Source organism: Ictidomys tridecemlineatus, chromosome 4 (genome assembly GCF_052094955.1).
Source record: "Ictidomys tridecemlineatus isolate mIctTri1 chromosome 4, mIctTri1.hap1, whole genome shotgun sequence".
NCBI classification, from domain to species: Eukaryota; Metazoa; Chordata; class Mammalia; order Rodentia; family Sciuridae; genus Ictidomys; species Ictidomys tridecemlineatus.
Genome location: NC_135480.1, coordinates 176,336,828 through 176,360,986, shown reverse-complemented (window position 1 = coordinate 176,360,986; position 24,159 = coordinate 176,336,828). Strand labels below are relative to the sequence as shown.

General features: G+C 40.8%; 1 protein-coding gene across 8 annotated transcripts in view; it reads right to left on the bottom strand.

The window, feature by feature from the left end:
* Positions 1–24,159, bottom strand: part of Frmpd1 (FERM and PDZ domain containing 1) — an 87,287-nt gene that overhangs the window by 9,125 nt on the left and 54,003 nt on the right. For 4 of the 8 annotated variants that reach the window (XM_078047835.1, XM_040286059.2, XM_078047836.1 and 1 more), the window contains 11 exons: positions 23,748–23,850; positions 20,527–20,572; positions 15,089–15,223; positions 13,594–13,701; positions 9,628–9,723; positions 6,586–6,711; positions 5,319–5,438; positions 4,167–4,303; positions 2,901–3,057; positions 2,670–2,765; positions 517–699 (listed from right to left, as the gene is read on the bottom strand). In XM_078047835.1, coding sequence (XP_077903961.1) covers positions 517–699; positions 2,670–2,765; positions 2,901–3,057; positions 4,167–4,303; positions 5,319–5,438; positions 6,586–6,711; positions 9,628–9,723; positions 13,594–13,701; positions 15,089–15,223; positions 20,527–20,572; positions 23,748–23,850 — 1,307 coding nt within the window. The other 4 variants (XM_021726996.3, XM_040286064.2, XM_005326298.5 and 1 more) reach the window with 4 other exon arrangements.

Genomic DNA, 24,159 nt, shown 5'->3' with positions numbered 1-24,159 from the left:
AGACCTTCCGAGAGGCTCAGGAGGTACCTTGAACTAATTATCCATTCTAGTTTCTACCACTCAAAACTCTTGGGCAGCCATTCTGGTCCCATGCATGTGATCAAATCCTCAGGTGTTCCCATCTACCTTTTCGGAAACCAACAAACTTTGGATTCAGAACTTCCCATCACGAAAGCACATGATCCATCTCAGTTTATATAAAAATAAACAAACTCTTCTACTCTCCTTCCTCCCTTCCTTCCACCCTCCCTCCCTCCCTCTGCAATCTCTTCCCAGCAGCCAGAACTGTAAGAAATAAATCTGTTTCTTATGTAAAGCAAACAAAAATACTTTTAGGACCTTCTCAGGCTAATGTGCTCCTATTCACCCCGTGTCATTAGATGGGATAGGATGGATAAATCCATCCTTATAAGCAGATGTTGATTTTGTTACTGTTCAAAATTCATATAAATAATCCTAGAATAATTTAGCCCCAAATTCCAGAAGCTGAATTCAGAATCTCTTCCCCTATATTACCTTAATGTCCTGAAGGTACACTCTGACCATGCTCACTTTCTCAGACTCTTCTGTCAGCTCTACACGGCTGATGTTGGCAAACTCTGCCAATGAGGACATGATGTTGAGTTTACTATTGATAATTTGGCTAATCCCATACTTGGCTCCAACTAGAATGGCAATGTAGGATTCTCTATCCTGTAACTGCAAAAGGGAGAAAGGGGGATTAGTTTCCATTTACAAGCTAGTGAAAATACAGTCCTCATTCAAGAAATGAGATCTCCATCTGCATCCTCCTTGATTCCTATTTTAGGCCCTCAGCACGACTTTCTAAGACTATTTCTGAATATAGCCAGGTTAAAAAATTTTTTAGGTGGGTGTGATGGTGTATGCCTGTAATCCCAGCAGCTCAAGAGGCTGAAGCAGGAGGATTGCGAGTTCAAACCCAGCCTCAGCAACTTAATGAGGCACTAAGCAACTCAGCCAAACCCTGTCTCTAAATAAAATATTAAAAAGGGCTGGGGGCGGGATACGGCTCAGTAGTTAAGCACCCCTGGGTTTTATCCTTGATGCTAAAACAAACAAACAAAATTGTCTCCCATAAAACCCCTTCCAGTTAGAGGACTATTACCTGCTCCATAAACACAATCTATTCTTTCTTTTTTTTTTAATAGAGGGACACAATATCTTTATTTGTTCATTTATTTTTTTGTGGTGCTGAGGATTGAACCCAGTGTCTCACACGTGTAAGGTAGGCACTCTACCACTGAGCCACAACCCCAGCCCATGTACTTTCTCCCTCTATGCCTGTTTTCATGCTGTGTCCTTCTCTAGGAATATCTTCTCTGCCATTGTTACCTAATGAAATCCTGGCCCTCCTTTAAAAAGTTTGCATCAAAACATATTGTCTACAGAGAGCTTCTACTTGGTCTCAGCCTCCACCTAGAACAGCCCCTTTCCTCCATATTCTCCATGTTCCCATGGTACTTTCTCTGGGCTTCTCTGATCAAACTCTTAATTATTTCTATTCAAATTTTGTGTTCATGGTAAGTTCCCTGACAAGAGGGTCTACGTCTACTTACACTTGTAGGTACCCAGCAAGCACCCTGAGTCATTCTCTGTGACTGGGCTGCTTTCCCCATTAACAGTTCTTTCCTTAAATAATAAAGGTAAAGAGAGACTGGGGACAGAACTCCAGCCCTTGGAAACTTTGGGAAGTTTTTCTTATACCTTTGAAAGCTTCCTTTCTGCAATTTAGACTTTCCCCACCTTTTGGGGCTTCTACTTACACAAAACCTCCATCTATTTCCCCGCTTTTCCTAACTACCTGGCACTCTTCTTTTCTCTCAAAACATTGATTTTCTTTCCACCTACGTTGTTCAGTCAGCTGTCTGATTAAATAGACCCATCACTGAAAATAACTGAGAGGTACAACAAATTCTCTAAAAGCAATTTTGTTGATATTAAAAGAAAACAATAGCACACAAACAAAAAATAAGCAAAAACACTCTGATGGCAAGTTGGCTTTGTTCTGGAAAGTTCTGGGGCTGACCATGTGGTGGGTAGAGTCCCTTCAATCACACCCTCAGATGCTTGTCTTCTGAAAGCACATGCTCTAGGCCTAGTACCAAAGGAAGAACAGCACAGAGCAGGGGGCTCTTCTGCTTATGCCCACCACTCATTTCTTCCCTTCTTCTGAACAATCAGGACCCCACCCTGGCAGTCAGTCTAACATTTCTATTTTCCTTCATGATTCCCATTTTTTCTTCTTTACCTTCGTGTACCCAAAGCTCCAGAGTACACTGCTTACAATACCCTTCACCCAGAATGCCTTTCCACCTTACTGACATCTGGCCCCACGCAACCATCTCACCTGTTCTTAATGCCTTCTCCCACCTAGACATACTCTATGTTAGCAGTGGTGCAACAGCCCTCTGCCTGTCTCATGCTTTGCTCTGTCTTGTTGGGTAGCTTGTTTTGTCCTTGAGGGCAGGATGATTCAGCTCCACCTCCCCCAGCATCTTCCATAGGGCTAATCCCAAGCCAGGGCATGATAAGTAGTTGCCTATGGCATAGTATTTAGCTTCATGAATAAATTCTAGTACATGGCAGAGTTCTCAGAAGATACACTGATCCTATTTAAGAGCATAATTCCACAGTTCTCTAATACATACCATTAAAGTAGCATTAAAGATTCTCCCACCATATGTCTTGAGCTCCCCAAGGATCTGTAGATAATTTAAACGTAGCTGAGCAGCAGAAATAAGTTGCTTAAATAGAAAAAAAAAAAAAGATTGTTGAAGTCAGAGTTACTCTCGCCTAAAATTTAGGTAAATTGAAAATGTTTTCTCTGAGGCTCACAACAGACAGCTGGGTGGGGTGGGCAGAGGCCGCAGCTACACTACCTTCTGTCGGGGTTCCAGCAAATTCTGGTTCCTTTTCATGTGGAAACTAATGGCCTTCTTGATGTCTTTGCCTTTCATGTTTCGGAGTAAAGTTGGAGATATAAAGTTCTCTATTCCCCAGTCTTTCCTGCCACGAGACATTGAAGACAAGCAGGCCCTTTTGGAAAGTGTACTTGGCTTTAACGAAGAGCATAATTACATTTGATTCAGTACTTATTGTTCCCATAATATAGCTATTATAAGCCTGCTTCTCCAGCAGAAGGAGTGTGTGTGCATGTGTGCGTATACACGCGTGCTTGTGTGCTTCTCCTCAGTAGACATATATCAATACACATACTCCACACAAACCACTATAGATATTCAGGAATCAAATTCCATTGACCATTCTGGCAGCAGATGACTCTTGGTGTGGTGTGATACTCCATTAATCAGAGCAGAAGTTCTCAATCTTTTTCACTATAACATATGACAACATGTGTGACACGATCACGTATAAAGTACTTTTTTTTTCTTTTTACAATGCTAGGGAATTGGAACTCAGGTCCCCAAACACGCTAGGCAAGTGCTCTTCTACCAAGTTATATTCCCAGCCCAAATATTAGTTGTGGGGCAAATAAGAGCACCTACAAATCCTCAAAGCCAAGCTTCAGGAAGGTGTTAGCCTAGAAGCCTCAAAATTCCTCATAAACTTGTTAAAAAATAAAGCATCTCGGACCCTTCTACCCTCGAGTTTTGACTAGTATATTAGGGGGTAAGAGCAAGGATCTGTTCTATTTTAAAAATATGATTTGCCTGTATGATTCCGATGCCAAGGCAAGATACAGCTGAGATTTGGGGAGGGGCTTGGCAAACCTGGTTGATTCTATTCAGAGCGATTCTAAGCTCAGAATCAGGAGTTACTAGATCCTAGGACTTGAAAATGCCCCAAGGGGGGTACAATACAATAGGATTTGGTTTACACCCCATAAAAATTAATTTCTGGGGCATTTCTGCCTTTGGAAGAGCTTTACTGAAGTTGTTCACTGATTGACCAGAACCTCTTTCCAGAAACTGGAAATTTACAAGGGAATTCTTTGTCATTCCCTTTGGAGTTGTCTTCTGCCCCAGAGGGAACAGGTGGGTTCTGACAGCTGGGCAAGAAAAGGGTGCAGAGGATGGATGAAAAGACAAGGACAGATAGGCAGGTGGGTGAATATCAGCTACCCATGGAGTCTGGCCACCTGCAGAGTCACAAATGCAGCATAGCAGCTGTCCCCTGTCACTCACTCAATGTACTTCAAAGAGATCTTCTGTGGCTGGGCACATGCATAGATCCGCTCCTGGATGTGCAGGGCTGCGAGTCGGAGTGCAGAGCTGCATTTCATTTCTACAGCAAAACGTTCCTGGAGCACATCACTGCAGCTCTAGAAGAGATTAGATAGAGTAGTTGGAAAACAAGAACAGGAATATTGTGTCTCCTAGTTCTTTCTGGTGAAAGGCCCCAGGAGTAGGAGCTGAGTTTTGAGATGTGATTCTGACAGTTCTTGGCTGTGTGACCTCAGTTAAGTTACTAAGACTCTCTGAGCATTGGTGTTTTCTACTACTAAATGCAGTCAGTCAGATCTACCTTACATGGTTTCTTTAAAAAAGGTAAAGTATAGGGCTGGGGTTGTGGCCCAGCGGTGGAGTGCTCACCTAGCAGGTGGGAGGCCCTGGGTTCGATCCTCAGCACCACATAAAAATAAATAAAAGGTATTGTGTCCAACTACAACTAAAAATAAATATTAAAAAAGATACAGTATATAGAAGCAGGTTCCAGACATATAAATAGAGCACACTGACAATATTATTCCTGCTGTTTTTTCTGCCACTGTTTCTGTAAAACTTCGGGCAAGTCGATCCATTTGTATCCATTTGTTCTGTAGAATGCTGATGCCTCAAAAGGTTCTTTCCATCCAAATGAGAATGGTGTAATAAATGTCACCTCAGGGGCAGCAGAGGGGAGGACCAGGCTAGGAGTCAAGGAACCAAGTTTTGGCTCTGCCACTAAGTCGGTCCACACCCCCCCAACTCCTGCACCCAAAACCACATGTCCTTCCCAAGACTCAGTTTTATTGTCTCTAAAATGAGGCTTTGAAGCACTAAAGCCCCATTTAGCAATAAAAACTGAAATGATAACAATCTTTAAATGGATTTAGAAAATGTATCATCCACATTCAGGACTAAGCCTAAATTTCATTATTATTCTGCAAATCTCCTATTACAGCAACTCAATAACAGAAAAGGGAATTCTGAGGGATAATCAGGCCCCTCCTCCTTCAGGAAAAAGGAATCCCTACTAAAGAGTTGCTTAATTGCCTGGAGCTCATGTTCAGAATAACCCAATGTGCCATCTTTGAGGACAACCACCATTACTTCAGGAAGCACAGACCCAGTCACCTGCAGATAGAGGTACTCAAAGGCCACGGGGTCTTCTTTCAAGAGGTCCAGGGGGTCCTTTGGGACAAAACATACCCTGAAGAGGCAGCGGGAGTCATGTAACTCCTCCCTTTCTACCACCTGTCAAGGGTAAAGAAGATACTGTTAATCTAGCTACCCTTATAGCTATTCCATAAAACAACTTCAAAAAGGAAAAAAAAAAACAATGAAAGATGGAGCTCAGTTTCTATTTTAATGCTACCCAAGACACAGTCATAGACCTTCATTCCTGATTTGACTCCTTTTCCCATGAGTAGAAAAAATAGAAGATTCAAAAGAGTGATGTGTCCCAATGACCCATCTCCCAGATCCCCTTTCCAGAGGAAATCCCTTTCAAATTCCTTAAATGCCTCCAGAGGTAGTCTATGTATATGTGCCCACTGACACAGGTAAATTCTTTTCCGTAAATAATAAACAGTCTAAACACCATTCTGCACCTTATTTTTCCATTTAAACTATCTTAGAGATTTAATTTGGTTTTCTTTTTCACTGCAAATGCAATATAAGTAATTTGAAAAAGACGTTGCAAGCAGCAAACTTTCTAATGGGAGAGGGATGGGGCCAGAACTCACCTGCAATGAGGAATACCCAGAGTGACTCCTTTGAGCCTAGACCTTACTCTTGCTGTCCCCCCTGCTTAAAAGGCCCCCTCCTCATTTCTAATTGTTTAACTCTTTCCCACCTTACACACTCAGCAAGGATATGTTGAACTGACCAAAGATTTGTTGTTTGGCTTTAGAAAGTGGGTACAACAAATTACTGGTTGGCTGAACAACTGAGTGGTACCCAGGGACCAGCTGTGTTTGCTCTATCCTGAGAACAAGTCTCTATATTTGTTGGGTAAGTTCCACAAAAAGAGGCTTGGACACAGGAACCGATGCTCCCTAATAGCTCAATGCAGCAGGTATAGGGGAAGATCATAAGAGCCTGGAAGCAAAAGATTGGGGCTCTCTCAGCTGTGTTACCTTGAGTGAGGGGTAATCAATTTACCTCTCTAAGCCTTTATATCAGTATTGGTAAAATGGGGACCTTAAATCTGTGCTCTGCCTACCTCAGAGGAGCAGATGAAAATCAGGCCTGATTCCCATCCTATTATCTCAGGCCAAAGGAGCTCTGAGCTTCTTGGGGCAGGAGAAAGTATATCAAGCCTGAAGAAGAGCTGAGTCTTTCTCTGGACTGAGGTGTGCAGCCAGCCCAGACCTCCCAGCAGCAAGTCTGTCCTCCCTACCTGCTGGATGAGCTCCTCCTCATGCAGCAAGTGTAGACGTGAGACGTTGTACTGTTCTTCCAGGGCCAGGGCAAAGTACTCAATACTTCGGATGGAAAGCTTCTCCTTCACAGTGAGGATGATGTCCTAGCAGGCACAGAGAGTCACAGGGTCAACTGAAGAGCAGGGAGGACTTCCCTAGCCTCATTGTTCCTTGATGCAACCAAGGAAGGAAAAGCCTGTTCTGAGGGGCCCACTGCCAGGTCAGCAGGGCTCCAGTTCCTGCATGTCAGGTCCTTGTGGCCCTGCACCCTGCTCTCCTCAGCCCCATACTCCAGTACCCTGACATGGCCACTTGCTCTTGCATGACTTGCAAAGCTGAAGCCACCCAGTGGAGGCGTCTCTCTCCTCAGTGTCTGTGCTTCACTCTCTCTCTGGAGCTTCCAGTCTGTGTAGTCAACTGCTTTCCAGGCAGATTCCCACCACCCACCTGACACATGACTATGGGAAATTGTCCTGACATTTCCAACCTCAGTTTCTTCCTCTGTGAAATGGAGGATAATGATGCCTACCCTCTTAGAGTGGCTGGCAGGATGGAATGATAATTATGGCTGTGCTGAGGTCTTTATAGTTGCTAGACCACACTCCCCTCATTTGCCATGGTGGCTTTCCTTCTGTCATCGTGAATGCCACACATTGTTCACTCTCATTGCACACTTTTCCCATTACTCCTCAGAGGCTGCTTCTCTCCCTTCAAGTTTCAGCTCAAATGTCACCTCTTCAGAGAGGCCCTCTCTGGTCTCTGTATCTAAATGTAAATGTCCCTGTTATTCTCAGTTCCAGGGCCGTGTTTATTTCCTTTATTGTTATTTAATATTATTATTATTTTTAAAACAGCTATGTTTTTTTTCCCAGTTACTTTGGAATTTATTTAAACTAAGAGGAAAAGGTCATAATGTTTTCATGCAATACACACTTGGTTCTTTAAATAACAATTGTGATAAATAGCAGAAAGAATTAAGGAATGCTGCTCTGGTGATCCATACAAAACACCAACATTTTAGGTTGTACATAACTAAAGAAATATTTTACTTTTTTGAAATACTGTAATAGCCAATACACAGATATATGTTTTAGGTAGGCATAGAATGCAATTTTAAAAAGGAAAAAAAACCACACTGGAATTACTCAATTTCTTTTAAACCACTGAGCAAGAAAAGCAACATTGAACTTCCATATTGATTTTACACGATTTCTATACAGAACCTTGACTTAAATCCAGGAGCAAAAGTTAAGACTCTCCTCCTCTATTTTTGGTAAATAATTGCATGGTAAACTTATATGACTTTTCCCCTGGATTTTACCTGGGAGTGGCCTTTTTAATATTTTATTTAAAAGAGGGCAGGTTTGGCACTTTTATACTGATGTCACCAATGTTAATATTTCTTAGGATCTCAGGAAGATTCATATTATTTACAGCTGATAACACATAGGCTGGAGCTCCCACTAAGCCAGCCTCAGGTTTCTCCAGCTTATTTTGTACATCAATTTGTGTAACAATCTCATCCATGTTGGTCTCCAATACCATTCCTTCCATCACCATTTCTGCAAGAATATTGTGAACCTTGTCTACTTGGAAAATTAAATCCAGTTCACAGGCATTTTCAAAACATTTGTCTAAGGTTTCCATGAATACTTGAATTAGATCTAAAATGACAACTCACTTTCTGATCTGCACATAATCTGTTTTCCCCCTATATGTAATCTGATTCCTTTCTCTTGTGGCTTTTAATATTCTCTCCTTATTCTGTATGGTAGGCTATCTCCACCCCATTCCTAGTCCTTTCCTGTAAAAAGCCCATCTACCTTTCCATTTCTGCCACAGAGGCCACTGTTCTCTGGAAGCCTTTCATTGCTACCCATCTGGAAGTTCTCTCTCCCCTGAGCCTGAATGGCACCATTTCAGGTATGTGTCTACTCTGTGTGTATGTGTGTGTGTGTGTGTGTGTGAGTGTGTGCACGCACGCACACATGTGAGAGTGTATATTTTGGCTACTGCCAGTTATCTATAGCTGCATCAGCTCACCTGAACCTGCTGGTCTCCATGTTTACTCTTTCATGGATTTTAATGATAGAAAAACTCTGTTTGCTTCTTCACTACAGCTTCACCCTAACACCACTTCCTTCTTTGTTCATATTAGTGTCATCTTTCATCGTCTCTGGATAAAATCCAAACTCTGCTGCCTGGCCACGTGAGGCCCTCCATGCCCACTCCCCAGTGACCCCTTAGCAAACAGCCTGTGTCCTGCTGCATGGTTCACTATTGCCTGGGCAAGGCCTGTTTTCCTGCTCTCTGCATTTGTTCACGTGACTCCCTCAGACTGATATGTGCTTCACCCCACAACTGCCTGTCCCTGCCTGTACTTGTTGAAATCTTAGTTGCCCTTCACTGCTCAGTTCAGGCGCAGCTTCTTCCCCAGCCTTGGTCAGCATCCTGGCAGCATGGAAGAGACGGTACTCTGCCTTTTCCCTCTCTTTATAGCCCTTATTTCATCTTTTCCTGGATACCTGGAGGAAATCTAGACTGTTCACTCTCCCTCAACTAGACTTCAGGCTCCTGTAGACAGATGCCAGCCGCCCTTTACCAGAGCATCTCAAGTGGGTGCTTTTTAAATATAAGTTGAACTGACTTCAAGGCAAAACACAGTATGCAGGGGCCTGGGCCTGTTCTTATATTTTGCCTGAGTTTTTAGCTGCTCTTGTATTTGAATAGTAATTGGAGACAAGAGGCAGAGAACCTGATTACCAGTGAAGGCCTAGGAGTGTTAGAGGACCTTGGGCAAGTCACTTCACCTCTGAGTCCCAATTTCCTCCCTTGTAAGAGGTGATATGTATACTTGCTGAGGTTGTGTAACTAAATGATATAACACAGTGCCTGGCTGATCACAAGTGCTCGGACCACAGTGACTGTGAGAACACCAAGGCAGATGCAGAGCAAGATGCTACAGGTCCTCAGAGCCAGCCAATTCTCCCAAGAAAGAGGTTCAAGTTTACTCTTATTACCTTCACAGTTGTGTTTGCCTCAAACTTGAAAGCTTTGGTCTGTCCATTCTCCAAGTACAGCTTGAGCACATTGGGCATACACAGTAGAGAATTTCCCTGGAAAACATAAGAATAGGATTGTGTCTCTGACACAATGTTCCTGCCCCTGGGTGTGTCAAATTCTTGGCTGCCTGGTTTGGAGAGTAGGATCTTCTCTAACCTCACCATGTCAGGGGTTGCTTCTTGGCATTAGGGAATTTCACCAAAGGTCAGTTATGCTTTGCCAATGGACACCCATGGGAACTGTTAGATCTGATGGACAGTGGAAAACAGTGACCCTTGCACAGCCCTCTGCAGTGTCTCATGACCAACAGCTGACATTTCTCTGCTGGTTGCCACCTTTATGGGACAAATTTGGCAAATGAGACCACCAGCACACATGCTCTGCATATTGGGCTTTTCTGAGATTCTTGAACCCTGCACTGAGGGTCTGGCATGGAATGGGGGGGTGAACAGCTTCCTTAGCCTGAGATTCCTGTCATTTTACTGCTATATTCCCCATAATGAACCACTGCCAAAGGACAGAGGGATGCCCTCCACGTCCACCCACCCCAGCTAATCACCCCAGATTTGTGAGATCTTTGAGGGACTATGCCACTCTGGCAGGACTTTTGGAAAGAAGACACAGGGCTGGTCTTGGTTTGATGACCCCATGCCAGTCAGGATTCCTGGGGTGGGGCAGAACAGTGTTTTGGAGAATTCCCCTGGGACCAGTTCTCATAAAAAGTGATTTCTGAGTGTTCAACTACAAGTGAAAAGGGGTCTTAGGGCTGGCCTCTAGAACCACTGTAAGATTATAGAGCCCAGGATTTGAATAGAATTGCCCTTCTCTACAAAGGGTTTAGGTATAAAGCTCACCTGGGTAAAGAAGTTTATCACCTTTACTTTTTTCAAAATTCCTGCGGCCTTTTCTGAAGAGAATCTTGAGTCTTCTAAATATAAGAGTGCTTGTATCTTCTAAGCAAGACTCACAATCCTACTATTCTCTATACCATTTTTTTTTTAAACCACAGTGTTTTGTAGAGACAAAAAAGAAATATGGTCATAGTCCAGTGTCACTTCACACTTGATGAGGACAAAGGGTTTCCAATTGCTCACTCTGCTGTCATCTCACTTTTCTGGCTTTGGGTGCTTAGAAATCCTAATTTTTGGATTTCCCATGGGGGAAACTTTTTCCTTGGTACTTCATTATTCAGACTTATCAGGTTTACAAAAACATCCACCATATCACATATTTATCATCATCTAGTTTTTTCTACATTCTCTAATTTTCACTTGTATTTGTAAGATGCTTTTAGAGAGATTCAATAACAGCATATATCTAATTCTATGTTCATTTGTTTTACTTGACACATACTTTGTATATAATTTTTAGTGGGCTTAATATTTACACTTTTAATAGCTTTCTAATATTCTATCAAATTGAAATATCAGAATTGATGTAATCATTCCTCTTCCCTGAAGAGTTAGCATTTTTTCTATTTCTTAGTTATTTAAAATATCAATACTATAAATATCTTTAAATATATTTTTAAATAGATTTTTGCATTTAAATTATTTTACATTCTAAATTAATAGGAAACTGGGCTACTTTTTACAGCAGTCATTAATTTGTGCTTTTTTCCTCCCAAAAATGTTGGAGCCAATTTATAAAGCCCCAGTTTTATTTTCTCAGCATCAAGGTTTCCATTTTAGTGACATCAAGCACCAAGTGTCACTTTATATCTTCCTTGGCATTTCTTTAACTGTGAGCAAAGTTAAACACATGCCAGATGCTAGTTTACTACTTAAATTTCTTCTAGAGTGACTGGGTGACCCTGAAGCTGCCTTATCATTTTTTCAAAGGGAAAAGTTAAACAATCAGTTTTATCATCTTTTTAAGTATTTGAAAGGATGAATAGACAGGTCGCCCCATGAGGCCTCACTGTTTCACAGTATCTGCCTCTTGTAGCTGATGCATACTCCCCAAGACTCTCCTTGGTGCCCAAACCTGCAAGTCTTCCCAGAGACATCATCTAGAGCCCTGCTCCTCTAAGCTCCCCATCCCCACCTAAACTCTTGAGCCAGGATGACAGTAAGTTCAGGCCTCAGACCTTGTCCTTATCTGTCTTCTCAGTGAATGCCGATGATGGGGGGGGGGCGGGCCGTCATAGCCCTTTTAACAAATTATTGTCTTGGCAATCTGGTCCACACTTGAGGTGAGCCTATTCTCTACCCGTCCTGTTACTTCCACTGCTCATTTCTGTGCACTGCTCTTGAATCACATGTCAAACCTAAACTTAATCTTCTAAAGAGACTCAATCTACTTTCATAAATATGGACACCCAAAGACTCAAATATTGTTGACCAAGAACATCATAGGTCTTTTCTGATTATTTATTTGGCTACCCTCTGGCTCCTTCCAGAAAAAATTCACCTTTCTCTCAGGTCTAATGAGAGGTCTAAAAGACCCTTCTCTCAGGTCTTTTAAATGGCTGGACAGAGAGAGAATAAAGGCTTTGTAGATGTGGAGCAGGTCACCTGGATCCTTTGTTAAAAGGGCCAGGAATCCCTCCCACCTAGTACTCCTGCCCCACAATTTGCTGGTTTCTGTAGCAAGAAGACCAGATAAGAATAAATTTTTACTTCAAAGTTTCAAAATCTAATATTTGCCTGGGCATGATAGCATGCATCTGTAATCCCAGTGGCTCAGGAGGCTGAGGCAGGAGGATTGCAAGTTCAAAGTCAGCCTCAGCAACTTAGCAAGGCCCTATGCAACTTAGAAAGACCCTGACTCTAAATAAAATATTTTGAAAGAACTAGGGAGATGGCTTAGTGGTTAAACATCCCAGGTTCAATCTCTGATACCTGCCCCCCCCAAAGAAATCTAATATTGGCTGCTATATTCAGAATGGCAATAGTTATAGATTATTATGTAAATTATGAATAAATGAGCCTTTATCCAATAATCCACATTAAAAACATCAAACTTTAGCCAACATTTTCACTTCCTAAATGGGTCTTCTGGTTGCAGATATAGCTCAGTTGGTAGAATGTTGGCCTCATATGCATAAGGCCCTGGTTTAATCCCCAGTACCACACACACTAAAAAAACAAATAGGTCTTCTGAATCTCCAACCCTGGGTCTTTATGTTTCAATGAGGACTAGATAGTATGTCAAAATGAAAAACAGAAGAAATGAAGTCACATAGACCAAAGTTCCTGTCTTTTCTTACTATGCAATTTTAGTAGTTAATTCTCTTAATCTCTTGAAGCCTCTGCTTACTCTTTTATTAAAATACCTAGCTTCTAGAGTATTGTAATGATTTAGGATTATGTACATAAACAGTTTAGGTCACTTAATACAGGCTTAATAGATAATGGACTCTTAAAAAAAAGCAATCCCCACCATTTACATAACTGCTATCAATAAATCACTCTAGAGGGGATAATTAATTTGAAGGTTCATAATAAGAAATTAACTATTGGAATTTATTGAAATTACATGAGCAGAAGAAAGAAGCCTCAGGATAACATGGAGCTACACCCAGGACTTCTTTCCTAGTCCCACTCATAGCCCAGAACTCTCACCGGCATCCCTTTTTCAGGGCCTGCAGGTATCTGACTGAGGGTGCACGAAGCCTCTAGCAAAAGTGCTGCTCTGTGTCCTCTCTGTGCTATGGGATTCCAGGGTTTCAGGGAGTCTATGCTAGAAAGTGCTCATCAGTTTCATCAAAAGTAGTTTCTGTGTGTGTTACTAGGAAATGAACTCAGGGAGGCACACTATACCATCCCCAGCCGCCTTTTTCTTTTCATTTGAGACAAGGTATGGCAAAATTGCCCAGGCTGACCTTGAACCTGTGATCTTCCTGCCTCACCCTGCCAAGTGGCTGGGATTGTCTGGCTTCATCATCAGGAGTAGATGCAATCCCCTGACTAGTGACGCACCTGGCTGTGTCCACTGACAAGCACTTCCTCAGCAAAATGCACCTTCACGGGATTGGTCTTCAGCCTGGCCCTCTTCTCCTCAGTCAGGAAGGAAGATTTGGGAACTCCCTAAAAACATCAACATGACATATTTTAGAACAGTGCTTCCATAAAAGCCATGTATATCTTCTCATTTCTTAAAAACACTCTGACAGCTATTATGGATTTAATTAAAACTTATAGGAAAAGATGCCATTCCATTTCAACATCTCTTTTCCTAAAATCTAGGGATCCCAACACACACAATGCTTTCATGTGTTTGAACAGCTGAAAATTCAATATGGCAGCAAAGAGGCTATGATATGATGAAGACAGAGAACTGACTTGTGAAGGAGGAGGACTGGGTTCCAACCCAAGCTCTATTAACTTGATAGTTGTAAGAACTATCTCAAACCTAAATTCCCATGAAAGAAAACTAGAGGTGTCTGCATGTGTAAAACAAAACAAAATAACTGTGTGCCTTTGGCCAAGTCCTTGCCCCTCTCTGGCCTTCAATCTTCCCATCTGTACAATGTGAGAGGTAGAATTCCCTGAAGGTCTGACCCCTGGGACTTAACCTTTGGCCCTTCTTTACTCTGTTCTAGAGAAGAAAGATCATCATTGGTTGGTGTATATAAATGTTGAAGCCCTTGGACTAGACTGTATTAAGATAAACTGTAGCACTTGACAAGAAGAATCTTATATGATTTAGATGTGATCTTCCTGGATGAAATACCAATACACTATTTCTCAGTCTAGCATCCTATGTTGCCCTGGTCTGAATGGCCCTTTAAGCCAGCCTCTAGGATGTTAAATGTGTAAGAGTCCTGATAGGGAGCTCTGTGCAGTGTTCTGTGCAGCTGAGGGAAGAGATACGTAAAAGCAATCAGGAAAACTGCTGGAGATAATGCTCACAGATTCAGATTATCAGCATACCAACATCATAAAGTATGTAACATAAGATAATAACCCTAAAAATTTAATGCAAGAAGATATATAAATTTATTGGTAAGTAGAATCTTGGTGTGACAATTCAGCACCTCAAATATATAATTTGCTTTAAAATAACAACAACAAACATTTAGTAGAAGAGAAGGGGAACTAGGAATGATCCAAGAGACATTCACCTGTAGAAATTACTGGTCAAAGGGATAGAAGAAATAAGTAAAAAAAGAAAATCACAATATAAGCTAGTGAGGAGAGTATCTGACTACTTTGAATGAGTTTAAAACTCTTTCCCAGGTGAATCTAGGGAGCTCATGGACAAGGTCACAAATGACATTCCACATGGGAAAAGAATGGAGGAAATATTAGGAGACTAAAGATGTTCAAATAGCAAGTTTCCCAGACAATGAATATGGAGGATTCAGAAAAACACATACTGGTAAGCTTTGTCATTAATTCTTGGAGAAATCTAAGACAAGAGATGATCAGAGAGCTTTTAGGCAGCAATCACTAACAACTAATATGGAGTTACCAAGAATAAGTCAAAGTCAACCAAGTTCATTTTTCTTTTGAAGATAGGATTCCAGATTGGTAAGCCAGGGTCTTGTGGATATGGAAGTATTCCTTCATTCTTGTAAAGCATTTGATAATCTCTCCTATAATCCCCCTGTGGAGAAGGCCAAAGGCAGAGCCATTAGGTGGATTCAAAACTGATTGACCTACACTCAAAATAGTCTTGATTTCTTTCTTTCCTCACCCACCCTTGACATCTTGGGCATTGAACCCAGGGTTTTGCACATGCTAGGCAAGTGCTCTACCACTGAGCTACACCCTGATTTCCAAATGAGAAACTCAGGCTCCCTTTGGCTCGATCTTTATCAATGCTGTATAGCAATGCCTTAGTTGAGGTCAGAGAAAGTGAATTTATAATGAATGACACAGAACTGTAAGGTTTTGTTCAGAAGACTTCAAGCAGCAGAAATTGAGAGGAAAGATCAAGGAACTGGGAATCTAAAAGAAGGGTGCACAGAAAATTTGAGAAGCTATGGGTCAAAATCCAGGAAATCACCAAGAACAAACATAAGAGGGTAAAGAAAGAGCTGAAAGGAATAAGATAAAGTGAGCAGTCAAAATGACCGGTAAAATCATCCCCACTCTAGAGACTCAAGGGAATGAGAAAACAGGCAGAACAGAGATGCAGAGAGAGGAGGAACTTGCAGAAGGCAACCATTGTTGTCTCTAACCTCAGGGAGAACAATTCTGAAAGACTTAGATCCAGAGCTAGATCATGCTAAAGAAAATTAACTGGCCAGCAGTTGGGGGAGTCTTGGAAGAGGAGATTTCCTGACAGAAAGGGAGATGACTGCAGCTGGCAACTGTACAAATAAACCTTTCAGTGCCACAATTCCCTGACTATAAAATGTCAGCATGCCAGAACACCGGGCCAAAGCGACATGACCTGACAGGGATTAAAGTGAAGTGTGGCATTGAGGATCAAAAATATTAATTGCACAAGCATGGGATTGGGGGTGCTTGGCTTGAAAGCTATTCATTTGAAAACTAGCTCAGTATTTAGTTGACCACAAGTTTCACCCAAGCCAACAGTGTGATTGGGCTTGCCAAAATATTAACCCAATCTCAGGCTTCACTAGCATTCTTGGTGCATCTCAGAAGGGCACCCTCCATTTCCCATGGTCCTTTTTGGTTGCTGGTGGAACTGTAATCCTTTGGGGGAACCACTGTTTGGGAGAATCACCAAGAAACTGGAATCCATTCAGAAAGCTACCATGGAAGTGAGAGTTCAGAAAAACACATCTGTGAGAAAAGTTGATGCAACAGTTGTTTAGATTAAAGAAGAGAAGGCCATAGTTCCAGATCTGTGGGAAGCTATTTCATACCAGGTAGAGTTGTTTTTAACTAGGACTAGTTGGTGGGAGTCACAGGGAAAAAGGGCTTCTCTTACATTTGGAGCTACCCAACTCTAAAACTGGCTGCTTTGAGAAAGAAAGAGCTCTCTTTCATGGAAATGCCCAACCCACAAGACCCACAGTGGTTCCTACATCTGAATATCAGTACTAGTACCCATGTACCTTGGCATCTAGAACATACTGTAAAACATCACTTAAGTGCACTTGGAGTAGCTAGTGTTTTAAAGAGACAACTGGAAGAATATGAGCTACCCTTGATTCTAGTACTTTTAAGCTCTCCCAGGGCTCTGACCTAATTCATCAGAGAGAATTCAGCAGACACATGCTGATAACATCTCTGTGTTTTTGCTGAGTTAAGAGTTAATGCTTAAAAGAGCATTAACAGGGACAAGTTGGAAAACATTTTTACATCTTTTCGAATACCCACCCCCTGCCCTGAGTTACACAATGTGATTTTATGAAAACAGCAGGGGTTAAGGACATACAACAGCATAATGTTATCAAGTGTGTGTTCTGCAATCTACTACCTGGAAAACAACCCAACCCTGGATATGAGACAATGGGCGTGTGAGGCCCCATGTCCTCATCCATAAAAGGGGGATAATGAGTGTACCTGCCTTGGAAGTTTTCCTTTTGGAGACACTCACTATCAGTATTAATTTTGTTATAAATAATTAATATAGTATAATTAATATCAACAAATACAGATCTTTAAAATTAAACCAAAAATATTTTTCCATAAAATTGTATGTCCTAGAGAAGCAGTAATTAATTTCCAACTTTGGATTTTATCATTTCTAATTGATTTCAAGTCATCTGAGGATTCCAAGAATCTATGTCTCCTTGCTGAAGCAAGACACGTATGACTGTTTGCAATGCTTGCAAAATGCTCCAGGACATTTCTGGTGAGAGGCCCAGTGTGGGTGGGGGACAGCCAATGTTCAGGGAATTTCTCAGAGGCAGTGACAGCCATAAACCAGGCTGATACCTGCTTTCCCTTTAGGACCTCCAGAGAAACAGGATTCATATTACTCCTTTCCTGGAAATCTCGTGGGATTCTAAGAGTGGTGGAGAAATACAGCAATTTTCCTTTCTTTCCCACTTTTCATTTTTTAAATTTTTTTTTTTTTTTTTTTTTTTAGTTTTTGGTGGATCTTTATTTATTTATTTGTATGTGGTGCTGAGAATTGAACCCAGTGCTTCATACATGCTAGGCAAGCGCTCTAGCACTGAGCTACAACCCCAGCCCCCTACTTTTCATTTTTTAAAGGATGCTGCTATATGATGTTTCCCTCCCTATTTACGTGTTTTATTTTGCTCATTTCTTAGAAATGGAGTAAGGAAAAAAATTCCCACCTAGTTAAGATTAAGAAGTTCCCCATTGAGATGATAATCAGCTAAATAAAAAGAATGTCTTAACACCTGCACCACCATTTATACTGATTAGCTTTCCCTGTGCTTTATTGGTTTCACATTATTTCATAGGTTTAGAATAGAAAAATCTCCACTTATTGTGCATAAAACACTTGGTTTGTCATATACCTGGCAAACATCTTAATCCTAATTAGGTGGATATTTTCCTACTCTATTTCCAAAAAATAACACTTGTCAAGTAAGGAGGTGAGATCATTTCTTTGCTTGTGAAGTATTTAGACTATAGGAACTTTATATTTTCAATAATGAAATAGCCATTTGTCCCACTGTACTCTTCCTATTGCTTAGGTACTTAGGAAATCTTTCTAAAACCTGTTACCTTATACATATCCATCCATGTTGTTTACATTTCTATGGTTTGTTTTTTATATTTAAATTCTGTAAAACCGTGTAAGTCCAGACTGTATATTTTCCAAACGTCCAAGTATGTCTTCTTGAATAATTGTTTTTTTCTCCTTCTGGTTTGGGATGTCATGTTTATCACATACTAAATTCTATACAAGTATCTGTTTTTGTTTTGTTTTGTTTTGTTTTTTTGTACTGGGGATTTAATCAAGAGGGGCTTTACAAATGAGCCACATCCCCAGCCCTTTTTATGTTTTATTTTGAGACAGGGTCTCGATAAGCTACTTAGGTCCTTGCTAAGTTGCTGAAGCTGACTTTGAACTTGTGATCTTCCTGCTTTAGCCTCCTGAGTCACTGGAATTACAGGCATGCACCACCACAACTGGCTACAAGTATCTATTCTTGGCCTTTCTATTTTATTACATCCATATGTTCAATATTTTAAAATATCTTACTGTTTTAATGTTTTTGTGGCTTTATTAGTTTTAAAATCTGTACATCAAAGTCATCCTCATTGTTCTTGTTTAAAAATATATTCTTATAAGTCTCACTTTGGCATATTTTGTTAACACACAAATAAAAGTTCCATGAGAGTTTTTTTGAATTTGCATCAGCATATACATTAATATAAGAATAACTGATGCACTAAGATAAAATGAGAATACTTCATCTCCCCATCAAGGAGCTTGGTATGGATCTCTTTTTATATTCAAGAATTGATTTTTTACATTCATTAGTAATCTTCCTTCCTTTCATCCTTTCTCCCTTCCTGCCTTTCTGTGGTGCTGGGGATCAAAACCCCAGGGCCTCACCTATGCTGAGCATGAGCTCTACCACTGAGCTCCCCAACCCTTTTGCCCCCTTCAGGGAAATTTTAGTTTTCTTCACAAAGGGCCCACATATTTCTTTTCCCTAAGGTTTTCCTATTTTTATATTTTCCCCCTTAAGAACTAGTTCTTGAATTTATAACTTTACAACTTTTCTGTTTTCTAAATCATTATTTAGATTTAGATTATTTTCTTTAGTCGTATTAGTTTTATTAGTCTTATCTACCTACTTCTGGTGCTGATTATTTAATTGGTCTATTTCTTTATTAACTAATTAAAAACAATAAAGGCTATGAATTTTACCCTGAGAATTGCTTCAACTGTGCATAAGTTTTAAGAAATAGGTGCATGCCTGGGAGCAGTGGATGCATGCCTGTAATTTCAGCTGCTTGAGAGACTGAGGAAGGAGGACTGTTAAGATTGAGGCCAGCCTGGGCAACTTAGTGAGGCTCTGTTTCAAGATTTAAAAATAAATAAAATAAAAAGGACTGGGAATATAGTTCAGTGGTAGAGTAATCCTGGGTTCAATCCCCAGTGTTTCCAAAAAAAACCCATAGGGTTCTAATTTATAATTATTTTCTAAACTGTAACAATAGCTTTGCTTTTCTATTTGACTCCATCTTTATTTAGGAAACTGCAAATTCCAAAGGGTTAGATGCTTTTAATTAAAGTTTTGACAATTATCAGTTTCTATTTTAAATTCTATTCAGGAAAAGGAACCTATACAGTTTTTCATTTGGGGAACTTATAGAATTTTCTTGGTAGCCTGGTGTGTGGTCAATTAGGTTAGATTATTAAATTTATCTATGTCCTTTCAACCTTTTTTGGGGGGGAGTGTATCTGTATTAGTGTATTAGTCACTCACAATGAGAATTTTCTATCAACTTTCCTCCTTGGTAGTTGTTGCCCTTATAATTTGATCATAAGCTCTCCCTTGAATAATAATAAAAAGTGCCTCTTGGCCTGTGGTGGTTCAGGATTGCCAGTTCATTCCTGTGCTCAGATCTGCCACACCTTGCCTTGTGAGCCTCAGAGTCAGTAAAACACTGTCACATTCAACAGTTCATTTGGTCCTCAAAACAATCCATTAGACAGACAAGACAATCATTGTCATAAACACTAATTTAAAAAAGTGAAATCAAAAACTAATAACTTGCCCCAGGTCATACCACTCAAACCCATCTCTTAGTTTGGTGCCCTTCCCATGGTCCCCTCTGCAGAAGCACAGGTCTGTCTCCTTCACTGGGCCATAAGTCCTTGAGGCCCAAACCATGTTCCTCCAAAGCACCTACAAGCAGGGGGTCTTCAAGCCACCCACTGCCCAGCAGCTGTTGCCCTCTGCCTTTTGACTTTCCTGCTGATTTTATGAGAGATCTCTTCCAGGGGCTCCAGGCCAAGAAGACTGAGACTAATATACAGGACAGAGAGAGATTTACCGATATGCAGCGAACAACTGTGATTGAAAGAGACTCTTCGGCTTCCCTGAAAGAAAAAAAAAAAGAATAAAATCAAAAACATTCAGTCATCCTGTATGATATGTGTGTGTACGCATGCATGTGTGTGAGAAAAAAAACTGATGGCATAACTATAAAGCAGCCTCTTCCACATCGATTTCTTTGCTCAGCAAAACTGAGGAGGGCAGTGGGGAAAGCAGCCACCTGAAAAGGAGCTAAGCTGGCCCCAAGTGCTGCTTCTACCTCGAGGGAATTTTTAGATACACCTTCACCATGTAGTCTACACCCAGTCACCAAATTAGGGTTCCTAATTTAGTCTTACGTGATGGACAACACAACCAGTTGATATTAACTAGTCTTATGTCCAAAAAAGTTTTAAAGAAAATGTGGCAATGACACAGATAAGTTGCTATTTCAGAAAACTTAGAGTAAACATTTCACTAAGTAGAATGAATGTCTGTAGTTAAGATTTATCAGATAAAAGCCAACCAGTTTGTTATGTTTGGGCACACAAAGTTAGTAATGAGCACAAACATAATCAAGATACTAAACATTTTAGTCTTGAGTTATTTTATAGATTTCAAAAGTGATTAAATCAATCAGATACCTGACAAACCTCCACTTTCTACTAGTAAATGGGATCACAGAATTGATTCATTTTTATCCTTTCTCTTTGCCATTGCAATATAGAGAAGCAATATGCAAAATAATTTCATCTGACTTCTTACAATATGAACATTTAAGCCAATGCCAGCAGGTGTGTTATTTCCTCCAATGAATAACTCAACCTGAGTTTTCTTAGTGTCTGGGGACTCCTCTCCATTTTATGTGATAACAGGCCTCTTCTGAGAAAAATCACAATAAACCTAGGTCTCAGTAGCTCTTGAAAGGACATTTTGGCCTCACAAATATATGAAGGAATTAGAAAGGTTTTATTGTCATTCCTGGTGTGTTATTTTGTTTTGCTTTGTTTTTTTCCCCCTTTACAACTACTTTTAGACACTGGAAATTAACATTAAAAGATAAGAGGTCCTGGGATTTTCACATGCAAAATATGGACGGGCCACATGTGCACAGCACACCTAGTGTCATGGCCTGCTCAAAAGCCTGAGGTGGCATGCCCCACCCCACTCCAAGAGTAGAACACTGGAACTTGCTGTGTTGGCATCCAGGACTCTCCATCATCTAGGTTTCACTTTCCAGAACATTTCTGGAGGCAAACTGAACTGTTCAGTGGCCCCTGCTACCCACCCTGCTGTTTCTACTCATCACTTTGCCTAGTTACATCTGCATCTTTGGGAGCGTTAAAGGTTCAGTTAAACACTTCTAGAACCTTCTCTGCTTTGTCAAACTACAACTTCCTTTGAATCTGGAGGAATCTCCAGTATTTATAGTCCATTTCCTCTGCTTTTCTCCAGTACCTGCCCTCAGTCTCAGAGGGGTGTGCACAACCAGCCTGTAAGTGACTGAGCTGTGGAGCCGCCTTGCCCCACAGGGTTTCTTGCCCAGCATCTGTGCTCAGTGAACAGACAGGGAGTAAAACATCATCTAAACATCCCAAATTCTAGTTTATTGCTTAAATGTTATCAATACATTTGTTGATTCATCAGAGCTTGAGCTAGTCTGACAGAAATATTAGTAGCACTGAAAACCTAAAAGTGCATTTTCTGAAAGTGATCATCTTTTGGAAATTGCCCAATAACTAGGAAAGCAAACTTCATGATTTCCATACCAGTATTTCTTTATTTTTTAGAAATATTTTTTAGTTGTAGATGGACTCAATATCTTTATTTTATTTACTTATTTGTATGTGGTACTGAAGATCCAATCCAGTGCCTCACACTTGCTAGGCAAGTGCTCTACCACTGAGCCACAACCCCAGCCCCAGTATTTCTTTATTCTTAAATGAAAATATCCAATCTTTTCCTGATAATCCCATCTACTCAACTCTGTCTCTGGCATTTCTGAAAAAATACTGGGCTTGGTAGAAGGGATTCTGATTTCTATGATTTGACAGACTTTCTGTCAATCTTTTATTGGCAACAAGGATTAAACCCAGAGGTACTTTACCACTGTGTCACATCCCCAGCCATTTTTTATATTTTATTTAGAGGCAGGGTCTCACTGAGTTGCTTTAGGGCCTTGCTAACTTGCTGAGGCTGGCTTTGAACTGGCAATCCTCCTGCTTCTAGTTCCTGAGCTGCTGAGATGACAGATGTGTGCCACTGCACCTGGCTCTGTAAATCTGTGTGTGTGTGTGTGTGTGTGTGTGTGTGTCTCCATGCTTCCCAAGGGTGGAGACTGCATCCTTCATTTTCTCTTCTCTGCCTTGCAATTGTAGTTGCCTATTACTTTGTATGGGCTAAGATGATATGCCCTCAGAAATGAATTCTAGTCCCAAAACATATCAGTCAATTTACAAAAACTACAAGTTAACTTTCACCTAATTCTACTTCTCATCTCTCCATATATTAAAGTCATTAAAACAGTGTTGAGTAGAAAACTTAAAAGCCAGAACCTGCACATGCCTAGGGAATATCTGGTAGTCCCTTCCCTCCTGTTGCTGACATTCCTCCTTTAATCAGGGTCACCAGTTCCAAGTGCTAACCATATTTCCTGTTTCAGCTGAGCACCCACTGTGTGCCTGCCCTGGTCTCAGTGATCATGGCATAGGTAGAGAGTGAGGCATTTACTCAAATCACCAAGGAGGCATTTAACCCAAATGACACCAAGGAGACAGTTGCAGATTACATCAGTGAGATTATATGCCAACCAGGCTGAACCTGCAGGAACATTTAAGAGATATCAAAAGGGTTAAGAAGAACAAACAGATTTGGTATCACTTTAGCTCAGTCTCTGGCATAAGTACAACAAGCTCATCAATTCTTAGAAGGTAGGACCTATGGGATATTCATTACTATATCTCCCACTATGCCTAGCAGTGTTTTGGGCAGAGGAGGTGTTTGACAAATAAGCACCTGTGATGGCTAAGTTCTTCTGTAGGCAGGTGAGAGCAGATAGTACCAGCCCCTACCAAGAAGCCACCTTACCAGACAAAGTTAGAACTCTAAAGACGGTGTTGCTCTTACTTTTTAAAGGAGACTGGACCTTTCTAAAATCACAAGATCAACTATACCATTCCTGTTTCTCATCTTGTCTGTGATCATCTATACAGCTCTGGATGATGGGAAACAATTTGGTACCTTAGAATGTTGACTGCTCGTTCACAGGAAAGGTCTTCAGTGGTCTCATTGTTCATTTGGAGGATCTGATCACCAGGGAAAAGCTTGCCATGAGCGGAGCCTCCTGTTGGACAGAAAATAAGTAATTGGTGCTCAGACCAGGAGTGCCCAGACCCTATGTGTCACACAGTCACAGCTGAATGGCAGCCTGAATCCCTTGGACACTGGTTCATATGGAACTTAGTGTTCCACTTTATAAACCATGTATAATGTATCTATCATCCATCAACTTCAAGGGGTGTTAAAATACTATCCTGAGAAAGAAATCTTCCCAAAGCAATAGAGCTGGTTAGTGAATCTGTTATATTCTTCTCTGAAGGACTCTGTTGTGTGTCTGTGCATGTGTGTATACAAATTGAAATTAATATATTTT